Raw genomic sequence first — 27,314 nt, 5'->3', positions numbered from 1 at the left:
CTCTGTGAAATACAGTTTGCATGTGCTTTCCTTAACATACAAAGAACTTTTAATTTGCTGCTTCCTTCGTAGATTGTTTATTGTGGTGACAGCTGCGCTCAGATAAGAGGGGTTGTTTTGAAGTCTGGTCCAGTGCAGACTACTGATAGTTACCTCAGATAAATAACGGGATTTTGGGGTTGATTGCAGCTGGAAAGCAAGGCCCTAGCACAACTGCCACACTTTAATTCTCCCACAGAAGTTGGAAGGTTACTATGGTTTATCCTTCTCTCCACTGCTGAAGAACAAAGTAGACAGGGAACGGTGCTCGGATGGCCAACGCAGCAGCATTGTACCTCCAGCATTTCCTATGTAGGAACTACAGCGCAGCTTCACTCTCCAGTTGGAGTGTTTCTTCTTTTGTTATGTTCCTAAATAACTAGGTAATTTTCTTCTAATTGCATAGATATCTCTATTCTTTTTGCACTTTGCTTTGAAAAGCAATTTTTTTTTTTAAATAATTATTCTTTGTGATTAAAAAGGTAACTTACTGTTAGGAAGATTTTTGTGAGGTGCTTTTATACTAGAGCTATTTTTAATCTGACTAAGCAGTGTTTTAAAAGCCCCTTTTTTTGTGGAGAAAAGGATGATTTCAATGTGACTAAAACAATATAGATGTGACATCTATTTCTCTACTTTTTTAATAGACATATCTAATATTTTCCCCTCACTATCCTGATTTCTAAACTAAGTTCAGGCAAGGACCTTTCAGTCACTGAAATAAGGAAATGTAATCATGAATGTTTAGGCTTTTCCCTGGGTTGTAGTAAAACAAAAATTAAGACAGATAAACTCAAGACTCCTATCAAGAAAAATGTGTTTCTCAGTAAGAAAGGGAGGGAAAAAAGGAAGAGAGAGTAGTAGTGCTACATAGGTTAATATAATTTGATTTAATTGATTAATTATGTTTAAAAAACCCTCATTCTCCTCCATAAATGTATTCATTCTCTGACTGGAAATTCTACTTCATTGCTGCATAGAACTTACATCTCTGTAAGGTTTGGGGTTTTTTTATTCAACCATGGTTTCTTAAGCATGCTCAATAAATGCCTTTGAAGCAGACATATTTAAACAGACAGACAGAACATGTTTATTTTCCGGGAAGTACAAAGAAACAGTTACTGCATGATGTGTTTTTAAGCTCTTGATGATGATTTGGTTTTCCCATGTTGGAATACCTCTGGTCGACTGCTCACAGGATCCATCTTCTCTATCGCTGCAGTTATCAAGCAAGAAATTGAGACTTTTAGACAGGTACTTGACATTTCACTAACACTGTAGTATTCCTGATAAGAGACTGCAGTATCTTGGGGAGACACCACCCCTGCCACGCACAACCCCTGTTCAGTTTACATCCGCTGCCAGTGACAGCAAGCAGCAAGGGAGAAATGAATCGTGTTGATTAAAGGAACCTGAACCAGGGGGGCCATGGCAGGTCAGTGGTGTTATTTCATTACCACGCTGCTCACTGGAGTCTGAACAACGGGTCACATCCATATCTCTGCAGTTGACTGGACACCACTAACTTAACAGGACTAGTTCAAAGGGACTCCATTTACCCGCCTATGACGGTTTTATTTTCATTCCCCTAATCAACTTCTCCCATTAACTCTTTGGTTAAGAGGAGAGAAAAGCCAACTCAAAGGATTGAACAAAGTCAGGTATTCTCAGAAGATTAGGCACTAACAAACTAGATTTAGTCTTGTTCATCAGCCTTCTCATTCATTGGCAATAAAAATAATACACTACTGTTGCAGATTTTCCATGCCATGCTGTGTGTGCAGAGTGACTTTAATACAAGATGCAATCTTCCCTTCTATCAGTCTTTAGAAAATATTAAAGAAATAAAGTATTACTTCTAATTTGCAATAGCATCTTTTAGAAAGAAACTACAAAAACCTGTTTTCAGTGGTTTGACTGGTATTTCATCTCTAACAGAGAGAAAGGAAGAAAGCGAGCTCTTCACACACAAACTGGGAGGCTAATAATTTCCATTTTCATTAGCAGTTTTTGTCTTTTCCCTTCTATTAAATGCATGATAAAAGCCAGAAATGCAGAACTGTGAAATTACAGTAACAACTGCAGTTCTTTCAAGTATGTATGTGAGTCACAACCAAATGAGCAAGAGAATGGCAAACTGAAAACTACCCATGCAGTTACTCGGCTCCTAAGTGAATTGCAGCATGCAGGGGGAAAAAAAATACCAAGCATTGTGTTGAAACAAGATTCCCCCCACATCTGGAGGTTTGTTTGCTTGGCTGGAGGCTTTGTTTTTGCCTTCTGTTCTTTAAATACGTGATCAATTCCATCAACGAAAACTCGAAGAAAAGCTGGAATTTATCTCAGGATTTCGAGGGAAACAATTACAGAGGAGCTAGTTAGTCTGTAAAAACTTTGGGCTGTAGAAATGAATGGAGCAGAAATAGAAGAATTTATTGGCAGATATAGATGATATTTTTTCAGTTAGAAGGAAAAACTAATTTTTACAGTATTGCCTAGGGGCTGGTTGTCTAGGGAGAGTCAGAGCTCTTAAACCCCCTCCGAATTTCCAGGCCTCCCTTGCTGTGACCATAGACAAGACTAATTACTCTGTTCCTTTTGGCTCTGTTTGTCTCTTTATTCTCCTTTATCTTCAGCACAAATCTAACAGTACTTTCAGGAACAACCTGATGGGCTGTTGTGAAGCCTGGTGAGTTAAAGCAATATCCTTAAAGCGATATTCTGAAGTCAAATGCATTTTATTTTACAGTCTGCTTATAGTGATACATGTTATAGTTCGGGAACAATGATCATGGGTGAAATGTTTTCTATTTGCACATGGCTTGTCGGGGGCAGGTTCTGTGCAAAAGTTAGACCGGTGGCAGGTTTACCCATTTGCACATCCAGCATGGGTGTGTAATTCAGGGACATCTGGTTGTTGTGACCAGCACAGCTGTGCTGGTGGAAGCAACTCAAATACTTGCTGTTATACCAACAAAACTGTATTTTAAGCGTTGTGCTTTCTGGCACTAAGAAAAGTCGGTGATGGTGTTATTACCTTGGCACAAAGCATATAGCCATCAGGACCATCCATCGTGTTGGATGCAATAAAGTAACCCTAGTGCTCTGCACTCGGTACAAAGACAGTGGCATAGATGGCAAATCTCCATCTAAATAATGCCTTTAAAAAGTACTAACAGCTTGATTTTTCACTCCTGTCCCCTTTACATCATTCTTTCTTTTATCACTTTACCAAATGTAGAAAAACTTCAGAGCTCAGTTCCTTGCCTATCTGTATTTTAGAAAGGTCATTTGTAAGCTGACAAATCAGTCTTACCCAAGGGTCCTATTAACAGATTCTGTCTGCTCTGTTAACAGGCCCTATTTGTCTGCAGTTAATAAAGCAAAGGTGATAGTGAGTATTCCAGGTGGTTTAACTTAGCAAAGCTTTGGGACTTGGGGAAGGCTTCTCTGAAGTCTAGACGTAGTCTTTGAGGCTTTGTACCTTCAACTGACACAATCAACGTCTGACCTGCTACTGTCTGACCAATATGCTTAAGAGCAAAACCACATGCCAGGGGGTTTTGCGTAAGAAAGAGGGATGGCTCAGCACTGCCTAGGATCTACTGTCCTGCTGTGAGAGCAAACCTCATCTCTGGGGACTACAAGAGTGGCTGGTGCACCTTCCAGAGCTCCTCAGCCTTCTTGTTGAATGTGTGCCTCCAGGCGTGTGAGGAGTAGTGGTGTTAACTGGGGACTTTTGCCTCATTTCACAGATGTACAGATTCATGGTACGTGGTCTGTTGTTCATTGCAGGTTGTGTGTGCTGTGCATGAGATATGGACATCTTCTATGCATCAGTTAGGGATGGCAGGGGGAGCAATGTCTGATGGTTCCTAAGGATGTGGGCAAAGTTTTGACAGCTCTTTTCAGATTTGAGATCAAGATTTAGCCTCCCAAACCACCCCTGTCATGTGGAGATAAGCCAGTAGCAAAATGACGGGAGTTCCCTACCAGCTGACTCAATGACAACTCTCATGTCAAAATGGATTTGGTTTTACTAAGGGCTTGGGCTGTAAATCCAAAATGTAACTCCCTCCTCCTTAATAGGAAGAAATTCCCACTCTGAGAATAACACCTCTGAAAAAATCCATTAATTTCCTCAGATTGCGATTTTAATTGCCATTGAACCAATCATACATTTCACAAAGCAGAAGCCTCAGATTTTTTTCTCTTGTCAATAAACAAGGTCCTATCTTTTGTGCAAATGCTTATGTGGGCCAGTACTGGGGTAGTTGTTTTGATTAATCACCTGAACAGCCGTAAGGGCCTTAATAGTTTTCTGCATGTGTCATCCAGCTGGCAAATGGATTTTAAATCAACATAGCATCTACATTTAGTTATAACTGATGTAAAGTCCTGGGATTTGCATGAAAAGATAAGATTTGGGGAAAAAAAAAATGTAAGATGCTATCCCCGTCTGAGAGGCAAAAAAAAAAAAAGCCACAAAGGAGCCCAGATCTTAAGTTAACTGCTTGTTTTGAAACAAAAGTTATAGGGGGTTTTTCCAACCTATTTACATGAGAAGGCAGAAACCAATATCTGTATTTGTCCAAATCAATACTTCCTGCCAGCCCCAGCTAAGCTCAGAGGAAAACCTATTACGCAGAATCACAAAAAGCATGGCTCTGTGTTAACTGACATGGTCCGTTCAGCTGGATCAACATCTTTCGTGTGATCAAAAGCCACAGACCTCTACCATAAACACAAATTATTCCAGCAGACTCCCAAGACTATTAAGAAAAGGGTTAAATGGAAAATAAAGTACAAAAGTTCACAAATCTGGAGGCACATGCTAGGATATCTTCTTCTATGCTATGCTGGTCTGAAAAGTTACTTTGCATACAAATGACTTTAACAGATTTTCTGTAGTGTAGTTCACAGTTTTGTTTTCCGTTTTTTTGTCTTTCTGTAGAGGCCTCCTGGAGCTTTTTCTGGTTGCTCATGGCAATATATAGCAGGTTTCAAGATGAACTGCTAAAAAAATCCGTTTTCCCAATGCTGCTCAAATGCTTTCTTTAAAACATAATGAGTCTACATGTTGTTGTCTGAAAATATACATGAAAAAAAATAAATTTTCACAATTTGCTAAGCAACTGAATGGCTCTCCATGGATCCTGTGGCCCTGTTCTCACTCATTCCTCAGCTCAGAAACAGATAGCACAACACAGGTGGCATGACGCATTCCTCGCAGTTACTCCATCCAGCACTAGGAAGAGGTCCTGGCTGGGTTATGATCTGTACCACAGCTATCCAGCTTCTCCAGCAGAGAAAGGCAGCAGGCTATTCATGCTATCAAAACCAGGAGAACAGGGAAAACAGGAGATTTTTAAAGGGAAAAATATTTAAAGCCAACTTTTTACGTCCTAGGAAACCCATAAATTGCATAAACAGGAGCTTGGGGACCTAGGGGAGGAAGATTGTTATTGTTTTTCTTTATAATATTTTATAGTCACATTGCTCCTGAGATACAGTACAGTTTTCCAAGAAAATAAAAAAAAAAAAACCACACACTAGAGTTCGTTAAATGAATGCTTGTGGTTGGATAGAGAAAGATTTTAAATTTTTTTTAAGATTATGTATTCATTTATTTTTCTTTCAGGAAGATCAGCTCAAAGCTCCTTACTTTGTATCTAAGCAGTGGGGCTCTTTCTTCGTGGACAGATTGCCAGGCCTGGAAGATGCAGAGGAAACCTTAGTTCGCACGTGGTCCTGTAAATGTATTAGCACTTACAGCACTATTGCAATCCCTAGTCTTGAAGCAATAGCAGGTAAGGAAGATGGCTTTTTTTTTTTTTCCCCTAATGAACGTGTAGTATTCATAGTAACTTTGTAATGCTGTAGATGTGTTTTTGAGATTACATGTATCCAAAATATTTTCAGAAATACTCCGTCCATTTCACACAACAGTTAATGCTAGTGGCTATTAATTACTTTGATGTTTGTGCTTTTAATAATTGTCTGATACACCAGTTTTTTGCTTGTCTCTGCAAATATTAGATGTTTAATTTATCTTATGTTAGAAATAGGATGCAACATTTAACAGACTGGAAATAAGGCCATTCCAAGCAACGTCTTGTTCTCCAAAAATTCACCTAATTGAGAAACCGGCTTAGGCTTTCTACCTTCTTACATCAAGCCTGCATCAAAGGTGCAATTCTGGCTGATCTTCTGATTTCTACTAATGTCTGTCGCCAGAGGGACCATATATTATTTTGGATACTTTGTAGCAATAGTTGTAGCAGTAATATTGCAATAACTTTGCAACTGCATTACATCTTAGTTGATTACAGAATGATGGTGAAGACCCTCTATCTATCCTCAATCTATCATTTTGCCTTACTGAACTTTATCAATACACCATATCTAATGGAATAAGCAAATTATTAAATGAATGAGATGCGTATCTGTAAGAAGAACACAGCAAGTATTCAGTTTATTAACCCCTCTGTTCAGCATCTGTTGCCTACTTCATGCATAAGACCAAGGAATAAAAAGTTGTTCCGAGAGAGCATTTCAGATTTGCCCAGCAGTTATTTCTACACCAAAACACGTGATAGACCTGTTCTTTGCAACCATATTCCTCATATGTACGTACATTGTAAGGATATCTCGAAACAGAAAACTCATGTGGTGCCACAATCTTTTTATGCTTCTGGTATTTAATGTGTTGCAGTCTGTACTTCAGCCTAAAGGTGCAAAGCCCAAATATGCCAAGGGAAATTGCCGAGAGAGAAGTAACTTCTGTAAAACTCCATTCTGATACCTTTCCCAGAGTCATTCCTTAGCCTGGAGGAAACCCGTCAGTCAGTCACACTCTATGAAGCTGCCTGCCAGCCAGCTCCCCCCAGCCACAGCCCAGTCTGCAGGGCTGGCAAAGGCTTCAGACCGCGAACGTGCCACCAGACTTCCAGCTGCAGATGAAGGGATGAGAACCAGAAAGGCATCTCTGTTTAAATTCGGGAGCGCTATAGCTGCCTGTCAGCAGCGGTGGAGCCCCGGCAAAGCATGTTCCTCCATCAGGAGGGATGCTGTGTGCCGTCCCTTGCTGCGTAGGACCAGTGCTGGGGCAAGGGCCAGTGCCTGGGAAACTTATACCCCAGAGCTGAGGGACAGGGGAGAAATAACGTTTTTAGCTTACAGCTGTGCGCCTGAAAGCTGAAGGTACGGGAACATCCCTGGTTTCTTTCAGAGAGAGGTATTTCTTGTTTGTTTGTGCAGAAGAGCAGATGTTCATTATTATGGACGTTGAGGAATTCCTGACTCCTCTGGAATACCTTGCCTGACTCCTGTCACAGCAAGCTGTGAGAGCCCCGGCTTTGCCAAGTCCTGAAGTGTTTGGCTGCAGTTGTAAGTCATAGCTTAGCTGCAGCTATTTGGGAAAAGAAGAGATTCAAACGGGTTGTGTGAGTTTGATGCGCTACAGCTTTTCCTTTTCTATTCGTCTGCTTTAATTAGCAGTAGACGACTTTCCACTGCCAAGCTGCAGAAATGCAGGCCTTTCCTCAAGGTCCCCTGAACACAAACACGCAGCCAGGCTGCCAGCACGCTGACTGTACGAGCCCAGCTCCTGGCCACCGGCTGACATGGCCCCGGCAGCACCCGGCTCGACCTGACCCAGCCGAAGGAGCTGCCACCTCACCGGGGTGTGCTGCAGCCTCCTGTGAGATGTGGGCTCATGAGGGCTTCACTATTAGCAATATCTGACCTGCCCTTTGTACGTCTGTGTGAGCAATAGGAAGTGCCACCCACGAGTAAATATCCCAACAGTTTGCAATCTGCTAAAATGTTTGGTGGAAGGCAGACAATTGCTGCTATGCTAACTTTAAAATCGATTCTCGTTGCTTGGATGCAACATATATCTGTGCATAAAGAACAGCTTGGTTTGCTCCTCAAGACACATTTTTCATTGAAAAAGATTTTTCCAAAAGTTATTCAATGTTATTCAATGCTAGTGGTGTTTTACAAAAAGAACTCAGTTTTCACCAAAATTCGTTTAAAAATTCTTTTGAGAGAGTTATCAGAAATTCATTTTGGGTAATAAAACCCTTCAAGGCTCTTTCCATTATTTTACAATGGAGGAAATATGTTAAAAAAATACTAAAAATAAGCTGTAGATCTGGATTTAGAAGTTGGAGTAGAAGCAACTTCAACAGTTCTCTTTTTTCATCACTGAGTTTTAAGTTTGTTGCAGATGCCTTCTTACAGTTTCACCTGAAGAACTTGTACATGTAACTAAAGGGAACAATCTAATGCTTACCAAAGAGCATTGCAGGAAAAGGGTTTCACGGGGAATGCTGCTGTTGCAGTTTTTGGCCATTGAAAGGATAAAATAATAGAGCAGATACACAAATTGTATGTGAAATTAGTAATATGACAGCGCAGTGAAAAAAATAATCCAATCCATTCTTCATGAGCTTTCTGTGCTAATACATTTCTGTCCTCATCTTTTGTTGAAAATTCAGTATCTCACTCAAAAGGAGTTTGCATTCAAAGATGCATGATAAATTCTGAACGCTAATCCCACCTCTGGCAAGGAAGGTATTAGTGGGATTGCAGATTGCTGTGTCGCAGCTTGTCATCTAAACTCCCCTGGCAGTTCCTGAAGAGGAACTGGCATTTTCCTTGTGCATGAAGAAGGATTTATCATTAAAATTGCCCGGAGGACAGAAAGGATCTTCTATAATACCTTCTGTGTACTTTCCTGAGTTTGTAGACGAAATCAGATAAAGATCAATTAACACTATTCATTTAAGACGTTACCACCTTGACATTAAGACGACAGTGAAAAAAGTTTAACTGAAGAGCAGCGTTATGGTTATATATTTGTAATGTTGAGAAAAGATAAGTTGCAAGTTTTCTAAACATTTCATAGATCTTTTTTGAGCTAATTCTCCTTACCCACTTTCAGTAAGTAGAGAGATTTTTCTCAAGTATTAAGAAGCTGATGAACTCGTGATTATATTGATAATATGTGATTAATAAAATAGTAGAAGCCAACACCTCTACTCCTATTCTATGCCTGTGCCTCATTCACAAATCCATCTGTTTCTTCACTTTTCTGCTATTGAATCTCACCTTATTTACAGCTCCCTTACAGTTTTTGACCATTTTCAAGCACAGTGATATCAGAAGCCAAATTTTCCAGATCAGGATCCATTACCGTGGGAATGTTACATTTGAGCTCACACATCGAAATTAAAAGGTGTAGGAGTCCGTCTGAAAAATGGCGTTTTGCATAAACCACAGTTTCTAATACATCCTCCTCCATTTCAGGAAGTTTGGTATGAGCCAAGTAGGGGCAGGTTCCCTTATCTATCACACCTGCGTAACCTGAACTTCACCTTCAAGGAGCAGGTGACTGCTACTCTGTGGCCTTTTGATCAAATTTCCAGATATCCATGTAAATAATTAAATGTCCTGCATCGCATAGGTATTCCAACAATAACTTCAGAAGATCTCTCTTATTTACAAAGACTATAAAATATTAATAACATTTTATTTACTAATTGAGTTTTTGATAAATAAATTAAAATAACTAAAATAACTAGCCAGTGCTACCATTTTAGATTGATATTTGATTAACAATTCTTTGATCCCCAAAATAATATGCATATTTCAGGCTAATGCTTTTCCTTTGATTCTGATCATGACTGGTATTTTTTATAAAAGTCCCACTCCAAAAAATTCCATGATAAGTAACAATGGAGTTTAAGAGATCATGAGGGAATTTTGGTAAGTTTGTTTTGTTTCAAATGAAAGATTAAAAAAGAGGGCCCTAAATCCTAAAAAGGAGGACCCAAGAAAAACTTTTTTTTAATTTCAGGACTGTTAACCTAATCACCTGAACATGTCTCTCAATGGTGAGGTTTGTCATAGGATTAAAAGTTACTGCAAGTAAGAACACGAGACTAAGCGGTGTTGCAGCTCAAGAGAGTTGCATTTCAGGGAAGAATTAGTGCAAATGTAAATGTTTTGTGGAGACAGAGCTCATTTCACACTTTGGAGATTTGATAAGCAAGCTTGTGTCATGCATGCAGATAATGCGTTTTTTTTAAATCTTGCATGCTATATGAAATCTTATCATGCTTTGCCCATATGGGTGCATATTTTTTTCTTCATGCCTTATTGTGATTTCAGTTAGCTAGTACAAGAGGAAAATCTGTTATGGTTTGCCAAAGCTGTCTCTTTAAAGACCCTACAGGTCTGTACCCTGCCACTTTCTGCGGGAGTCTGAGTCATCAGCCTGCTTGCTATATAAATTTAATGGTAAAATTGCCAGTGAACCATGACAAAGAAGTTCATGTTTCTGCTTAGAGTTGCAAATTATTTGCACAATGGAAAGCCAAGGCAGCTGTGGCTGGGGCACCAGAACTGGCAATGCACGGGTCACAGATACACAGGTCGGCCTGTCACAAATCAACTACAAATTGCATACCTCGAGCTCTTTCTTCAACATGTACTTTAAAGGTGAAGGCCTTTGAAGAATCAAATATTGCCATGGAAGTCATGAATTTCACTAAGCATGTAGCAATATACTCTCTTACATATCCTGAAAAATATAACTCGTAATTATTGCTGAAGTGAAACAAAAAATCCCCGGTATTTGAATGCATTATAGAATCATAGAATCGTAGAATGGTTTGGGTTGGAAGGGACCTCAAAGACCATCTAGTTCCAACCCCCCTGCCATGGGCAGGGAAACCCTCCACTACACCAGGTTGCCCAAAGCCTCATCCAACCTGGCCTTGAACACTGCCAGGGATGGGGCATCCACAGCTTCTCTGGGCAACCTGTTCCAGTACCTCACCACCCTCTGAGTGAAAAATTTCTTCCTTATGTCTAATCTAAATCTGCCCTCTTTCAGTTTAAATCCATAGTCCCTTGTCCTATCACTACACGCCCTTGGAAAAAGTCCCTCTCCAGCTTTCCTGTAGGCCCCCTTTAAGTACTGGAAGGCTGCAATAAGATCACCCCGGAGCCTTCTCTTCTCCAGGCTGAACAGCCCCAACTCTCTCAGCCCGTCTTCATAGCAGAGGTGTTCCAGCTCATTAGTTATATGGTTTCTCATTGACATTACATCATTTAAAGTCAAATCCAGCTCTTATTAAAATTAAATTAGTCTTTCCTGTAACTAGAGTGATAATTATGTACTCTAAGTCAAATAATGAAGTAATAGCATGTAATTTCCTTAAACATGTAGGACTATCCATATGTATTACTTGATTAGCAGTAACCTTTTGTATTTAGTGCCTTACCTTAAAACCGTGATTTTACTTACCAGCTTCAGTGTAAAAATGTATCTATACAGTATCAGCTAAAGACTGCCCTGAGGATTTAAACTACTTCAAGGCTTAGCTGCAATAAATACTAATTGCTACTAGAAGGCCGAAGAGGTCATTTTTATAATGAAACTTTTTGTACAAGAAGTGTCTTTTAAAAAATTTGGTATACCTATATGACAGCAACATTTCTGAGGTTTTTTGGTTCTGAAGTTTTGACTCAAGTGAAAAAAACAAGTAGCAAATATAATTAACTGGAGAAATCATACATGTTCTGAATGTATTAACAGCATCTTGCCCTATATGTAAACTGAAAAGCATCAGATAATGTAAATCTGATTCATCTGTTCCAGGAAACTAGTTTCAGTGTTCTTAATTCAAGAGAGAAAAACATACTCAACAGGACAGACAGATAGATACCATAGAATCATAGAATGGTGTGGATTGGAAAGTACGTTAAAGATCATCTAGGTCCAAGGCCCTGCCATGGGCAGGGAAACCCTCCACTACACCAGGTTGCTCAAAGCCTCATCCAACGTGGCCTTGAACACTTCCAGGGATGAAGCAGCCACAACTTCTCTGGGCAACCTGTTCCAGTGCCTCACCACCCTCAGAGGGAAGAATTTCTTCCTTAGATCTAATTGAAATCTATCCTCTTTCAGTTTAAAGCCATTGCCCCTTGTCCTTTCACTACACATCCTTGTAAAAAGCTCCTCTCCAGCTTTCTTGTAGGCCTCCTTCAGGTTCTGGAAGGCTGCTATAAGATCACGCCAGAGCCTTCTCTTCTCCAGGCTGAACAACCCCAACTCTCTCAGCCTATCTTCATAGGAGGGGTGCTCCAGCCCTCTGATCATCTTCGTGGCCCTCCTCTGGACTTGCTCCAGCAGCTCCATGTCCTTCTTGTGCTGGGGACTCCAGAGCTGAATACAGTACTGCAGGTGGGGTCTCATGAGAGTAGAGTAGAGGGGCAGAATCCCCTCCTTGACCTGCTGGCCACACTTCTTTTGCTGCCACTCAGGATACGGTTGGCTTTCTGGGCTGCCAGTGCACATTGCCAGCTCATGTTGAGCTTCTTATCAACCAACACCCCCAAGTCCTTTTCCTCAGGGCTGCTCTCAATCCATTCTCCACCCAGCCTGTACTTGTGCTTGGGATCACCTAGACCCATGTGTAGGACCTTGCACTTTGGCCAAAATAATGAAGTTATACTTTCAGCTGCAAAATACAACTGAAACCAACAATAAACTGCATTTCAACCATAACAAATTTATTATTAAATAAATCAGAACTAGCTTGTAAATAGTCTTCAGGAGCAGTTATTTCCCAAAGGGTCTGAGACCTAAACTTTCACGAAGGATTTGACTACTTAGTAGTAATTTTCAACATAGAAAGGACAACTTTCAATGTATTGCCATTTGTTCAGCCTTTCCTTCCTCCTCCAGAAAGGTGTATTGACTTGTGCCCTGAAGGCCGTGTCAAATCATGCAGAACCCAAAAGATTACTTCCTAGCCAATAACTGACAGAAATGTTCCTGCCATCGTTATTCTGCTCTGTCAAAGTACAGCCACCTCTAAAAGATTAAAGGGAGAACTCATGAGCAACTCATTAAGAAAGGGAGAACCACTCAGTCATTTCTGCTTTAAAGTTATCCTTCAACTCAGGCAGCATAATTTCATTTGCAGGCTGTAATTAAAGCTATAATTGGGTTTTGACTAGATCGGAGACTTATGGGCGAGTTTAGATTGCTTCTTTAAAAACACTGGTGGTAATACAAAGTCTTGATAATTTTTGAGTGTGAAAAGCAGTGAAAATAGGTAAGTCATCAGGTATTGGAAATATTTCTTTGACCAGGTTGGAATTTTACATAACCTGCAACCTCACATGTACAAGGAAGTGTTGCTTCTGTGGTTATGTACTCTGGATTCGTGCCTAACATATTCCCTCTGGATTAAGATGGTAACACACAGACAAAAAACAATGTAGACTTTGTCTCCACTGCTTAAAAAGCTTAATGTGTGTCTGTGTGTGGCATTTTACCCTATGGTAAGCAATGTTTGTCACCCATCCAGAAGGAAAAATAGGGAAAGGGAAAGAAAACATTTGTTTTACAAGAGGGGGGAACGTGACAACATTAACCCAAGTTTGGAGAGTAGGTCTCATCTGGGTGAGTTTACCTCAAAATGAAAGTAAAGGGGCGTATCGTCACTGCATTTATCTTAGTATAGCTCCTTCATAGTCTCAAAATGCAACTTACTTCTTTTTCTTAATCCATCAGAAATGCCTGTCATCTCAAACAATTGCTTATTTTCAGGCTAGAACTTCTGCAATTTACCTCAGAAGCCCTTCCCACCCCTCTTAGATCCAGGACGAGTCATTCACATAGAAATTAATTAACAGATCCCTGAAAGACTAACACCTGCTAGCAGGATCTTGGCGTTCTTTTAGGATTTTTTTAGATTAAGTCTTTATTTAAATATTTAAAATTATTATAGCATGATATTTCCTTGTTATCGTTTCCAGATCAAACAAAGGGCCTTGACACAGGGCTATTTCCTCAAAGGATCTCCAAAAATCACCATTTAAACTAAAAGAAAAATGAGACAAATTTCCTTCGAGTACAAATAATGAGTTTGCTCCTATAAATACAAAACAGCAAAGGAATTTCTAAGGCTTTCCTTCAATGCAGATCGATCAGGCCCAGATGCGGGTTTAGTGCATGCCTAGTGCACAGCTGTTGTGTTCAAGCTGGGGACAGCAGTCCCTTGGCCATAGGGTAGACCTAAAGTAATGTGAATTGTTACTCCTAGGATCATAGCGGTGAAACTGCACGCCACAGGCAATTGCAACAGCCATGATGGGATGGTCTTTCCATCCCCCAGGCACTCTTTCCTCTGCAAAATTCTGACAGCGAGGCTGCTGCTCCACATTCCCCGCCTTTTGCCACTTGGATTTTCTCCACTGCCACCCTCTTCTATGTTACATACAGCAGGAGAGTAACCAGTAAAACACCCCAGCAACAGGGAAGCTCTTCCTCAGGCCAAGCTCATGCTACAGATGTCTGCTGGCAGAGCCACAGGCGTGGTCTCTGACTGATACACCTGTGTTGGCAAAAGCTCTTACGTAGGTGCAATTAAAGCAGCAAACCTACGCTTTCACTGAGGCCAGTTTTCATTTTTATTCCTTTATTCTTGAATGCCTAGGAATAAACTGCACTGGCTTATATCACCAGCTACATCCAAACTCAGACGTTTTAGGTATTTCATTCTATAGAGCATACCTATACTGAAGGGTATACTATTGTATTCCCATATGATCGCATGTAGATACCTTCCCTCCACCTCCTCCTCCTCTCTGACTTTCGAGTCGCAGAGTGCACAGACAGCACCAATGACTTTCATGTAGCTGAGAGAAGGAACACTTTCCTCATGCTGACTTCAGTATTTTGAGAGCTTTGGTTTAGTATAACAAACATCTGACCTCCTGTTTAGGAAAATCAGCCTTAGAAGTTTTGCTAAAAAATAACTGTTATCAGATAAGTCTTCTTGTGACCTTGGGGTTTTTTTCTTTTTGCCACTACTACACTCCTTTGCGTTCTGAGCTGTTGCTGCAAGTGTTGCTTTGATTGTTATAAAATAGAAATGAGTCAGGAGATAAAAACGTTAGTATTTCAAAAAAACGACACCTGGTACTGTTTATCTGTAGATTGGCAAGTCACAGAGTAGATCACTTGACAGCACAGCCAAACTAGTGAGCTCCCCAGCAGCAGTCGTGCTTACTCCACTGTTAAGAAATTATTGTTAGAAATTGTTACCATTAAGAAATTAATATTTTCCTTTTTCTTCAGCAGTAACTTTGAAATACAAGGAAAGGTTTATGGCAAAGCTTCTAAGCCAGTGTAAGTTACTGGAATTCCTGTACAAGCAGAAGAATTGATACTGGCTGACAATCTGCCCCTATAGCTGTGCCACCTGGATGCTGAGCCGTAAGACAGAGCTCAGGGCGTGTTTTCAGAGATTCACCGCAATTACGCAGTTCAAAGCTTTTTCAAAAGTTAAAACCTGAGTATCACTAATGAGGTTTTAGTTTTCCTCCCTTTGCCTTCTCCTTGGTGATAATCAGGAGGATATGTTTGGATGCACTTACCAACACAACCCTGCTGTTTACAAGGAGGTTTCTGCAGCGCCTGGCTCCAGCCCTGCGTACTGGCAGGGAGCAGACCTCAGAGAAGAGAGGGAAGTTCTGCTTTCTGTAGGGCTTCTCACTCGTCGCTGGGATGCTGCTGTGGTGTCATGATGAAAAAATGTTGGCATTGCTTTCGTTGGTCAATACTGCAAAATTATTCCTGACGTTTCTGCTGTGTATTTTGGGAGAAATACGTTGCAGTCTTGGACTGTGCTATTAATTGAAAAAAAAATGCCTTCCATCTAAAGAGCTTAGTTAAGATTATATTTGTTTAATGTATTGGTTTGTTCGAGGAAATCTCCAAAAAGGATTAGATGTGAGTATTGAGTTTATCAAGCAGGCCTGTGTCTGGATTAGATTATAATTGTCTTCCATTCAGTTACTCAAATATTTTCCTGATCACTCATCAAGAATATTACGTTTTCCCTTCTTCTTGTGGTTTCCTTTTCCTTCCCTGTGGCTGGAACTCTAATTTTTCTTCTGATAAACACTTGTGGCTTTCATTTAGTTTACTTACACTAACTGAACAGCACAGAGACACCGAGATGTTGTCAACTTAATAACTATGAAACCAATTCATCCATCGCACCTAAATGCATGCATGGATATGGGTATACATAAGCATCAGAGCACAACATTGTAATTAATGTCACTTAATACCTGGATCTGGATAACCGAAACACAGCAACTGGAACACAGTAACTGACAGCGATTACTGTTCAAACATCGTCATTGCCGTTTTATTTACACCAGGGCTGCTGGAGTCTTGCAAGGGAGGTAGGACAGAGCAGGAGTCCTGCTTCTGAGTCCAGGCTAAGGCATATAACCTGTGAGGGCCGCCCAAGCCATTGGGAAACGCTACTAACGCTGAATGGTCACTGCAAAGGAAACTGGTTTTCATCACTGACTCGCACTCAGGCTCTGGTGTGGGAGCAAAGAAAGGAGTGGGACAGAAATTCAGGGGGATGCATCTAATAGTTGACATTTTCATAGATCTCGAAAGGGACATAGACCTTGAGACCCTCTGTGTCTGACTTGTAGGGTTCTTTGGCTCTAAAAGTGAATATTCTGTTTGTTTTAGGAACAAAATAAGCCAGGGTGAAATTACGTAATTATGATGGAAAAACTCTGGGATTGTGGTCCTCAAGCAGTTGGGTAGACCCAGGTTCATTCTTCCAGCCTCAAGCTGTTCAGATTGCTCAGGGTTTGTTGTTTGGTTTGTTTTAGGATAGTGACCATATTGGATGAGTTTTGTACTGAATTCGTCATCAGTGTACGTTAGGACTGATTAGAGCACTGCTGTCAAATTATATCTCAGAGAGGACTGAGTATCTGCCCCCTGCCTAATTCATGACTCCGTCAGGGTGAGGTGAGAAGTGGATGCTGAGATGCAAAGGTCTGCCACGGCAGCAGCAGTTGTGAGCATGCACAGTAGCAGAACCCAAAGGAGTTTACTGGCAGAAACACTAGGAAAACCAACAACTTGAAAATAAGCAACTATTTTTTCCCGAGACTGGCTTTATTATCAAATACGTATCTTATTTTTTGCATGCTTTCGCATCAAACTGTGGCCTGTGCAAGCGCTTCAGTTCAGTGAAACGGAGCTGCTTAGTTCTTCTCTATGGCATCAGTGATAATATGGAATAAGACCAGATATGAAATGAATTGCTGCCATGTCCAGGAGGCAGACTCCAGACCTATATCATTGCTCTTTCTTGATGAGCCAGTATTGCTGGAGCTAGTGATACCATTGCCATTTACATCAAAAGAAGTTGGATTGAGCTTTGGTGTACAATTCACATGATACTTTTGCAATTCAGAGCAACTGCGATTTATTTTAAGTTGAAAAGTTTTTAAAGAACTTCGTTTAAATGAACTTAGTTTAAATGAACAGACTTCATCTGTGACATTTTCTGGATTTTCATTTTTTCATAAATTTTGCATTCCCTTAATATAAAATTATCATTTCTCTTTCCCTGTATACTTGCCCTTCTTCCTCACTGTATGTTTATTTATAGCCACTAAGATTCCAACTATGCCTATCTGGATCAGTCCAGATTTTTCTCAAAAATACATCACACTGAAATCAAGCAATAATATAAAAATTTGCATATTCTGGGCAAAGCAGGTGCAACAGATACAGTAAATGAAATCATTGATGAAAACAAACCTGGAAATACACAAAGATTTTTCCTGTGTGGCACATAAAATCTGTTTCATAGATGAAGAATAGTATCTGCTTCATGTAACTTTCAGTGATGCCTTGGGCAATATTTTAAAATACAGATACCTTCTGGTCATCTTCCAAAGTCATCTTGCTCAGACAAAAGCAATATTTGAATGGATAGATTGGGGTTTGAATACGTAAAAAAGTGATTATTCTCTTTTGGAGTCTTGTGTATTGTATATAGAATGCATTTGGTGTTTAAACTGACTTGTAAAGCTAGTTTACCAGGAAATACCAACAAAATTACCATTTTGATTCAACTGGTTCTTTTCTTCAGCATAAGCAACGTTGCAGCAAGTCTGCCCTGTTTGTGCTACACTTTGATTTAAATAATTCTTGGGAGACTCCAGGCTGCTAGACTAAAAAGCTAGTGAAAGCTTTTATATAAAAGTAACTGTATGGTATTTAATTTTTACAGCTCATAAAGATATTCAGAAATATTTGGTTTCTTTTTTATTATTATTTATTATTTTGGAAACCTTTGTTTTATACAGAGCTGTCATAAATGGACTCAGCAACCAGTAAATCCATTGGGCTTTCTGCAGACTAGAAAAACATCTGTCTGTTCTGCCGTGCTCAGAATGGGCTCCAGAGATTCCCCTGACTCAGACAAAAAAAGCAAATATACTTCTTTGACAAGCTGAAGTAACCCACTCCATAAAGCTTAATCCACTTCCAATCAAGTCTCCTCCCATTCCAACTGTATTCCAGCCTCTATCTGATTTTTCAGCTGGATCAAAATGCTAATTTGTTTTCTTTAGTTATGTTTAATATAGTTTTAAAGCTGTGGACCTGGATGCGGTCCTGGTCCCTGCCCGAGAATCAGTTGTGAGACAGACCTGAACTTCCTGTTGTTTGTGCCAAAACTGTTCAGATGGTGGTTTTCTGTTTCACAAAAGCTGCTGAACTAAAAAAAAAAAAAAAAAAAAAGTAGCATAAAATGACAGGAGATCATCACCCCAAATTTACTCCAAATTGCAAAAAAAAATATGTTGTCATTAATAGCTTACTGTTTAGATAAGCTGAGTAATAGTTTTTATGTTTTGCTTTGGTTCTAAACAGACAACTTGGGAAGGAGCTAACCCTTTTTTATTGTTTTTTTTTCTCATTTATTGGAAGGTTAATTGTTTCTTGAATGAAGTTTTATTTGTGTATTTTTTTAATTTGGTTTCTTGAACTTTGAATACGAGGTGAGCATGGGAAGTATCAGTTTTCTGGCTGTGAGGGTGGGCGGGTCACTACTGGCAGTAAAGACTTTTTTAAAAAACTATGGAAAAGAAAGCTTTGACTGTTCAGAACTATTTTAATGCATTCAGTGTTCTTTACAGACTGGAAGCGATGAGTACGCCAAGTTACAAGTGCAGATTTCTAAGAATGTTTGGTACAAAATAATGTTGTTAACACTGGGCTGCAAGAAGGTCTAAGAGCGGGTGCCTTTGGGGAGTCTCGCTGTAATAGCCATGAAAAAAAAAAGAAATGGACTTCTTTGTTTTGAACATAGCCCTCTTACGAGTAGATCGCTGAGATAAAAGACGAAGGTGACAAATTGAAAAATTAACTTGAAAGTGTTCTAGTGGGAAAATTCCATCTAGGCTCAGTGAAGATTTTTGTTTAGTTTTTAAGCATTAGTTAAATCATTTTTTATGAGTAGCATTGTTTCAGCCATCAAGGAACTGAATATCTTTTACTGCAGTTGAGTAAACTCTGAAAGTCAATCCCTTGGACAGCTGAAGATGTCAAATAAATATGTAATGACACAATCTGATTGAGTTCTAATGCTGGTGAGCAAACAGCTCAAGGCCTTAAGAAGAACTGCTGTTCACCACAGGCTTATTTTTTATGTGATATGGGCTGTGTTGCTAATCACATGTGATATGTTTCTGTCTTTCAGATTTACCACTGGATTATAGATTTACACGATTTTCCTCAAATAGCTCAGCAACTGCTGGGTACTACCCAAGCCCTCCACGAGTACTGCTGCCAAATGAGGAGTCAGTGACTATGAAATAGGTTGTCGGCTTTTTCCTTAAATGACCCTGTGGCCCTTACTTAAACTGCTATCAAATGCTAATTGGTGAAAATGCTGTGTGATGCTTCATAAAATAGAATGATGGATTAAAGCAGACTCCTGTGTAGACTTGTGTTTACTTGTTTCTCTAGTCCAGCCAGAACAGGTGAGCAATGCGTCCTTCTCTCTGGATCTTCTGACCACTACTACCTTTCACAAAGTGCTTTCAGCTTTTTCCATGCACTGCCCAAAGCCTTCAAGAGAAATATTCTAGTAATAACTCATGCCAAGTTACATTCTACATTTTCAAGGACATTTTTGATACTATGCCTATGTAAGGTAATGCTATTGCTTCCGTAAACCCCAGAAAAGACATGAACCAGACCCTCAGTCATATTCCATTAAGAGTTACCTTGGACAGCCCAGGTAATCACCATAAGTCAGTGTTTTGCAGGCTCTGAGGAATTTATTCTCTCACTATGACTGTTCTTGGAGATACAGGAAGACGGAGGCCCAAAGAGAAAGATGCGTCATACCCAAAAAGAGAATTGAATGGGATTTAGGCAACTAAATGCTGACTGATAGTCCTGAAAGCCTTTTTCACATGCTTTGTATTCCTGAAAGTGCCTAACCACTATTCAACAGTAAGGTTCCATACATGCCTTTTCTTCCTTTAGTCTCCAGTACCTCAAGAGTCAGAGCTCTTCGGCAGAAGGAGGGAAACCCATGTACAGTTCCCTTCCCAGCTTGAGTGGATTCAAATCCATATTCTCCCCCTCCCTGGGAAATTCGTCCCAGAGTAGGAAGGATATAACACCCAGCTATGTAGAGCCATTTTTGCTAAGCACAGCCTCAGCCCAGAAGAGAAGCAAGACTGAAGACATAAACTGAATACATGCTTTCTTATCAGCCAGTTGAAACGAACGGGCATCTTGTTCTCTGCCAGTTGAATTCCAGAGACCCTTTCTCCAGCGCTTTGGACAAGGAGTCTTCGGTAACTAACACAGGGTAGCAGATGCAAAAACATGTCCAAGATATTTGTTTAGTCAGCAGTTTTGTCACACTAGGATGGCAGAGTTTTGGATAAATTTCCCTCAAAGTTTAAAGAACAGTAATCAGAAACTTCATTTTCTTGTTTTCAAGAAAAAGATTTTACTTCTTAGGCCTAGACAATTATCAGAATGGATTTAACTTATGTTAACACTTAACTTGTGTCACCACAGCTCACTCTATATTTTTGCAGCTTCACCAGTTAAAATATTTTGTGTCAGCATCAGACACAAAAAACATTCCACCTCATTTCAGATATACCAGCTTTTGTGGCCGTACTTTTTTCCTGCATTTGCATAGGATGTTATTTTTACATTCTTGTGGTCCAGTATACTTACAAGCAATATGCAACATTTCCAATTTAACTCTAAGCATTGTTGTTTTGAAAGGGAAACATGATACGAGGGAAAAGTAGAGAAAAACCTTCCTTAAAGCAAGGTGGATGAGAAAGGAAAATGAAAGTGCCATTCTCCTCATAAACTATAGGCTGAAAATATTTGACTTAAGAAGGTAACAAGAAGTAATACTTGAGTTTATTTTGAAATTTTTAAATTAGCATCAGTGTCTTAGGCTGCAAATCTGGCTCATGATAAGGGCATTATTTGTATTAGACAGAAAGATATCCAGATTAAAATCTCAGATCCCTGATTATAGCATCATTTGAAATTCTAACCTGAACCAAGTAATCCTCTGCAAATAATTTCTAACTAGGTTGTAGTCCAAACCAATATCACGTACCCTCACACTTCTGTTGTTCTGAATTTGAACTGATTTTTGTAGGTTGGGGATTTTTATCTTGTTTTTTAAAGAAAATTAATTAAAATTGAATTTTTAATGAAAATTAGAGTGAAAATCCTCTAAGTAAGTCCTTGGTTCCTGGCATCTCAGTGGAGAAGCAGTATTATTTTTAATGGAAAGGTGACAGATTCTAAGGACACCCTGAACACAAAGTTCACCAGAACAAATACGTATATGGACTTGCTCAACTGAGAGGTGACGGTACCTGTCTCTGATGAGGGCTGTAACCAGCCATTTGCACTTGCTGCTGGAAGAACCACACAGTAGCAGAGAAATAAGTGGATAACAGAAGGCTACTGCAAGCATGACTCCATGTGCCACCATGTGCTGCAGGAAGACTTAGGAAAAATAATTGAAGCGTTTGCCCCAAAACCAGTATTCCTGTGAAACCAGGACTTAACAACTCTTACTAAAGACTCTTCTCATTCAAGGATCTCTGAAAATCATACAGGTCTTATTACAAAGTGGAGTTTGGCAATGGAGGAACTTTAAGAGGGCAATCGGTGCTGTGGTGACAGGAGAGCTCTTGGAAATGGAGGTGGTATGGAGACCGGGGAGAGGAAATGCACATGGCAGAAAATTGGTAGAGAGCTGGCCGTATTTAACATGACACTGTAAAGACACCATCTTTGCGTCTTCCTTCTTTCTCTTTTTTTTTTTTAATTAACACTTGAAAATCTCCGAAATTTCTTGGATTCTGTAGTGAGAGGCCATTGACGTAGAGACTGCTGAAGTGCCTGCAAAACTATCTTGAGTATTGACAGGGAGATATGAAGTTGTAAAGATTCAATAAAATTACTGTGTCTGGTTATATAGCCCTGAAATCCACAGTTTTGCTTAAAACCAGAGATTAATACCAAATCTCTTTTGGCGTCTGTTTTGGTATAAAGCAGATGTGTCTGAATTTTAAAATAAAGAGGATTTATTTCTGAAAAAAATACTATGTTCTCTGAATTTATTGTATAGCTGAGCAGCAAAAAGAAAAAAGAGAGACAAGGTCATCACGAAGCAGTGCAAGAAGAGGCTTGTACTACAGCCTCAAACAAAGCAAAACTTGACCCACTCAGAATAAAAGATATATAAATCAACCAAAGCCTAGTATAAATTAATACCTTTAATAAACAAATACCTTTAATATCTATAAGGAAGTCAGCTTTGATGCAAAGCAGAGCTCACAGCAAGTGTTTCCTGAATAGGGCTTGTTCCTGGAAACTAAAGGCTTCTTAATCCTCAGTGAGTAAAAGTTAAATAAACAAACGCAGATAGCTTATCTGTGGTGGACACGGGCGCTGCTGGACATGGGCCTTTCTGAGGCCTGTGCTTCCCTGGGCTGCTGGGGCTCTCCAGCTCGTCTGAGTACCAGGTGTGCGATAGTGCAGCAGCGCTGGAGGGATTCTTAAGGAAATTTCCAGGGAAACCTGTCTGATAATAAGCAGCCGGAACGAGCACTCCCAAAACTGGTTTAAATCTGCATTAAGTAGCAACCAGCCTTTGTCCAGCCTGGTATGACAGCCTACCTAAGGAAAAAACATCTATAAAACAGGCGCGCAGTAACATGAAAAGAGGGGTTCGTACACAGATGTGCGAGGGGCAGACATTTGGGATGCAGAAGGGCCCCGGGGCTCCAGGCAAGGCAGCTGGACTGGTCCCCCCACTGTCCTAGGGCTCAACACGTTGCGTAACCGCTGATCTCCCCTGTCCCCTGCAATGACCCACAATGCTCCAAACATTATCCGCGTTCAAGTAAATAGCCTTTAGCCCTGCCCGCATTGCCTAGCGTGATGTTTTAGAGCAGCAGTTGGCCATACTGCTGCTCTAAAACAGTTGGCCATACTGGGTCATTAGGGACAGTCAACATGGCTTCACTAAGGGGAAGTCATGCTTGATAAAGCTGATAGCCTTTTATGAGGACATCACTCAGTGGGTGGATGATGGTAGAGCAGTGGATGTGGTCTATCTTGACTTCAGTAAAGCATTTGACACGGTCTCCCACGGCATCCTCACAGCTAAACTGAGCAAGTGTGGTCTGGATGATCGGATAGTGAGGTGGATTGTGAACTGGCCGAAGGATAGAAGCCAGAGAGTAGTGGTCAATGGGACAGAGTCCAGTTGGAGGCCTGTATCCAGTGGAGTCCCTCAAGGGTCGGTACTGAGACCTGTATTGTTCAACATAATCATCGATGATTTGGATGAGGGAATAGAGTGCACAGTCAGTAAGTTTGCTGATGACACTAAGCTGGGAGGAGTGGCTGACACACCTGAAGGCTGTGCTGCCATTCAGAGAGACCTGGACAGGCTGGAGAGTTGGGTGGGGAGAAATTTAATGAAATACAACAAGGGCAAGTGTAGAGTCTTGCATCTGGGTAAGAACAGCCCCATGTACCAGTACAAGTTGGGGAGCCGCACAAAGGAAAGGGACCTGGGGGTCCTGGTGGACAGCAGGATGACCATGAGCCAGCAATGTGCCCTTGTGGCCAAGAAGGCCAATGGCATCCTGGGGTGTATTAGAAAGGCTGTGGTTAGTAGGTCGAGAGAGGTTCTCCTCCCCCTCTACTCTGCCCTGGTGAGGCCGCATCTGGAATATTGTGTCCAGTTCAAGGAACTGCTTGAGAGAGTCCAGCGCAGGGCCACAAAGATGATGAAGGGAGTGGAGCATCTCCCTTTTGAGGAAAGGCTGAGGGAGCTGGGTCTCTTTAGCTTGGAGAAGAGGAGACTGAGGGGGGACCTCATTAATGTTTATAAATATGGAAAGGGTGACTGTCATGAGGATGGAGCCAGGCTCTTCTCACTGGCATCCAATGATAGGACAAGGGGAAATGGATATAAGCTGGAACATAGGAGGTTCCACTTAAACATGAAGAAGAACTTCTTCCCAGTAAGGGTAACAGAACACTGGAACAGGCTGCCCAGAGAGGTTGTGGAGTCTCCTTCTCTGGAGATGTTCAAAACCCACCTGGACGCATTCTTGTGTGATCTGATATAAGTGGTCCTGCTCCAGCAGGGGGATTGGACTAGATGATCCTTTGAGGTCCCTTCCAATCCCTAACATTCTGTGATTCTGTGGTTCTGTGATACCATCTGAAAACAATACGACCGTTTCACTGCAACGAGTGGAAACCATGCCTGCCACTCCTCCTAGGTCACATTTTTGCCATCAGCTGTACAGGTTTTAGAGTTTTTAACATTCTTCTGGACAGATACTTTAGAAATTGAGGAGATATAACATACCTCATTGGCAAGTTGGAGATTACTTATCAGTTGCTATATTGTAAAATAGGATGCAGAAAATCATTTACCGCACGCAATACACGACACTGATCTTTGTTTGAGGGAAAATAAATGTAAACTCTGGCCCAGCTCCAAGTCATTGGCCCTAGTGCACTCTGGATCAGATCTGGCTGCAACCAGCTTATAAACCATGTAACCCTCAGTAAAGGCTGGCTTATCGTGAGATTGCTCTAATTCAAACCTGTTCCCTTGTGTTTCCCTGAGAAACAGTTATTCTCCTGTAGAAACCTCACTTTTTTTTCTCTCCAGGAGTCCTAATCCAGACTGAGAGAGGAGCAGGGTACCACCAATACCTATTGCCTTAGCAAAATGAATGGTTTCCAACCTGATCTTGGAGTGCTTCTCTTTCCTATAGATGCATAGTCATATTTCCTAGCTATGTAGAACAATATACGTTTCATAATCACCTTTCTTACCGTCAGTAGAGATGTGATTTTACATTTCTCACAGTGACCTTGTTTGAAAAGTGTTTGGCCATGACTTGTCCAATCACATGCTAAATAAATATTGTAGCTTCACCTTTATTCTTTCTTCCTGAGGCCAAGTATGCAATAAATCATACCAAGACAAATGACAGTAGAGTGTAAGAATATATAAATTAGCAGGGAGATGCCAACAGTGAGAAGGCAGCATCTGAGCTTCCACGTCAACCTTCCGTTGCCACCACAGGGAACAATAATGCAGTAAGTGTAATACACACTTTTATACCCCACAGTAGAGAGTTTTTCAGAAAGTCAGGTTTAGAAAGAAAGTCACTTCTGTGCAAGAATGTGAAAGTCTCGCACTCTACACCATGCAGAGAGGGATCTGATAGGAAGCTGTTGCTTCTGACTTCCCTGGCAAGGGGACACAGCATGGGGCAGCCTGCTGCTCCTCAGCCTCGTGGAAGGAGTGAGACAAGTTTTCTAGCATGTTTTAGTGTCATGGTTTGATGTGGAGGGGGGGGTGGTTCTGGTGGCAGGAGAGGGATTTTGCTCCCTGCGACCTCCCCGGTTTCGGATCCAGGTTAGGCTTAGTTCTGGCCACCGAATCAGACTGCCATCCCCCTCGGGGTTGAGCCAATAGGGCGCCTCTGCGAATTGCCCTATTTAAGTCGGGACAAAGGGACCGGAAAAGGTGCTTCGCCCAGGATCGAGCAGAGAAGGGAGGAGGGCACTGCCCCCGCTCCCTGGCTCCCGGCCGGGCAGCTGCCTGCGTCGGGCCGGCGCCGCCCACGGAGAATGGCGGCGGCGGAGCCAGCTGGGGAACTCGGGGGCACCCCACTCCCAGGGTGCCCACTGGGCTGAGTTCACCTGGAGAGGACTGAGATCTGAGAGAAACAGCTGCATCGACAGCAGGTCAGTGAGGATGGAGCGGGAGGAGGTGTGCCGGAGCCGAGTTTCCCCTGCGGCTGATGGTGAGATAGCAGGCGGCCCCCCTGCAACCAGGACGGCCTCGGTGGAGCAGCGACCCACTCGCAGCCCGTGGGGAGAAGATGCCTGAGCCCGAGGATGGTCGTGTTGGGGGCACGGCAAGGCAGAAAGGCATCTGGAGTCTTCGTGACGACCCACGCCGGAGCGAGTGGCTACAGCTCCCTAAGTACCCGAGACTGTGGTATAGCCCACACCGGAGCAATCTGTGGGGAAGGATTGTTTCCAGTGGGCTGGACTCACGTTGGAGAAATTTGTGGATTTTTCCTCGTGGGTAGGGGATCCATTGGAGCAGGGGAAAAGGGTGTAAGGACTCCTTCTCCTTTAAGAAAGAAGCAGCAGTAACAGCACGGAATGAACTGACCTGCACTCCCCCAGTCCCTGCCCCCTGTGCTGCTGGGGGGAGGAGGTAGAGCCGGGAGGAAAAGGAAGGTGGGGGGGGGGAGGTGTCGGTTTTAAGATCTGGTTTTGTTTCTTTCTGTCCTCTCAAGTAATCGGTTTTTATTTCCCTTTGTCCTTCTAAGTAATCATTAATAAACTGTTTTGCTTTGAGAAAAGCGCTGCCTGTTTTGCCCAGGACCATGGTTGGTGGGTGCTCCCTCTGTTCTTGCCTCAACCCTCAGTCCTTTTGGTTTTTTTTTCTCTCCTCTCTACTTTATTGGAGAAGGAGAGACTGTGTGAGTTTTAGTTGCTGGATCAGCCTAAAACCACGACTGACTTTTAAAGCAAAATGTGCCTCTTTCTGTACACATGCTTGGAGGCAGATATTATTTCAGCTGAAGCGTAGCATCAGACGTAGGAGGGAAGGCAGGCAGCTAAGCTACAGGAATCTTATCTCAGCAGAGGTTGCCAGCTGTAATGGTGTAATGGCTCTAATGGTGTAGCCACAGACATCTATTGTTAACAATTGCCCACGAACCAGCCCGTAGCTCATCCAGAAACCCCTGGGGGAAAGGATCAATCTCATTATAAATCCAGTTGCCAGTAATTT

At 41.4% G+C, this 27,314-nt stretch overlaps 1 protein-coding gene across 1 annotated transcript in view; it reads left to right on the top strand.

Moving 5' to 3' along the window:
• Nucleotides 1-19,780, top strand: part of NT5DC1 (5'-nucleotidase domain containing 1) — a 156,151-nt gene extending 136,371 nt beyond the window's left edge. The window contains exons 11-12 of the mRNA XM_086632133.1: nucleotides 5,681-5,849; nucleotides 19,662-19,780. Coding sequence (XP_086488259.1) covers nucleotides 5,681-5,849; nucleotides 19,662-19,780 — 288 coding nt within the window. The remainder of the gene's footprint in view (nucleotides 1-5,680; nucleotides 5,850-19,661) is intronic.
• Nucleotides 19,781-27,314: the final 7,534 nt, after the last annotated feature.

Source organism: Tauraco erythrolophus, chromosome 2 (assembly GCF_009769465.1).
Source record: "Tauraco erythrolophus isolate bTauEry1 chromosome 2, bTauEry1.pri, whole genome shotgun sequence".
Lineage (NCBI taxonomy): Eukaryota > Metazoa > Chordata > Aves > Musophagiformes > Musophagidae > Tauraco > Tauraco erythrolophus.
The sequence above is the reverse complement of the archived record's forward strand: the minus strand, read 5'-3'. Positions and strand labels throughout refer to the sequence as shown.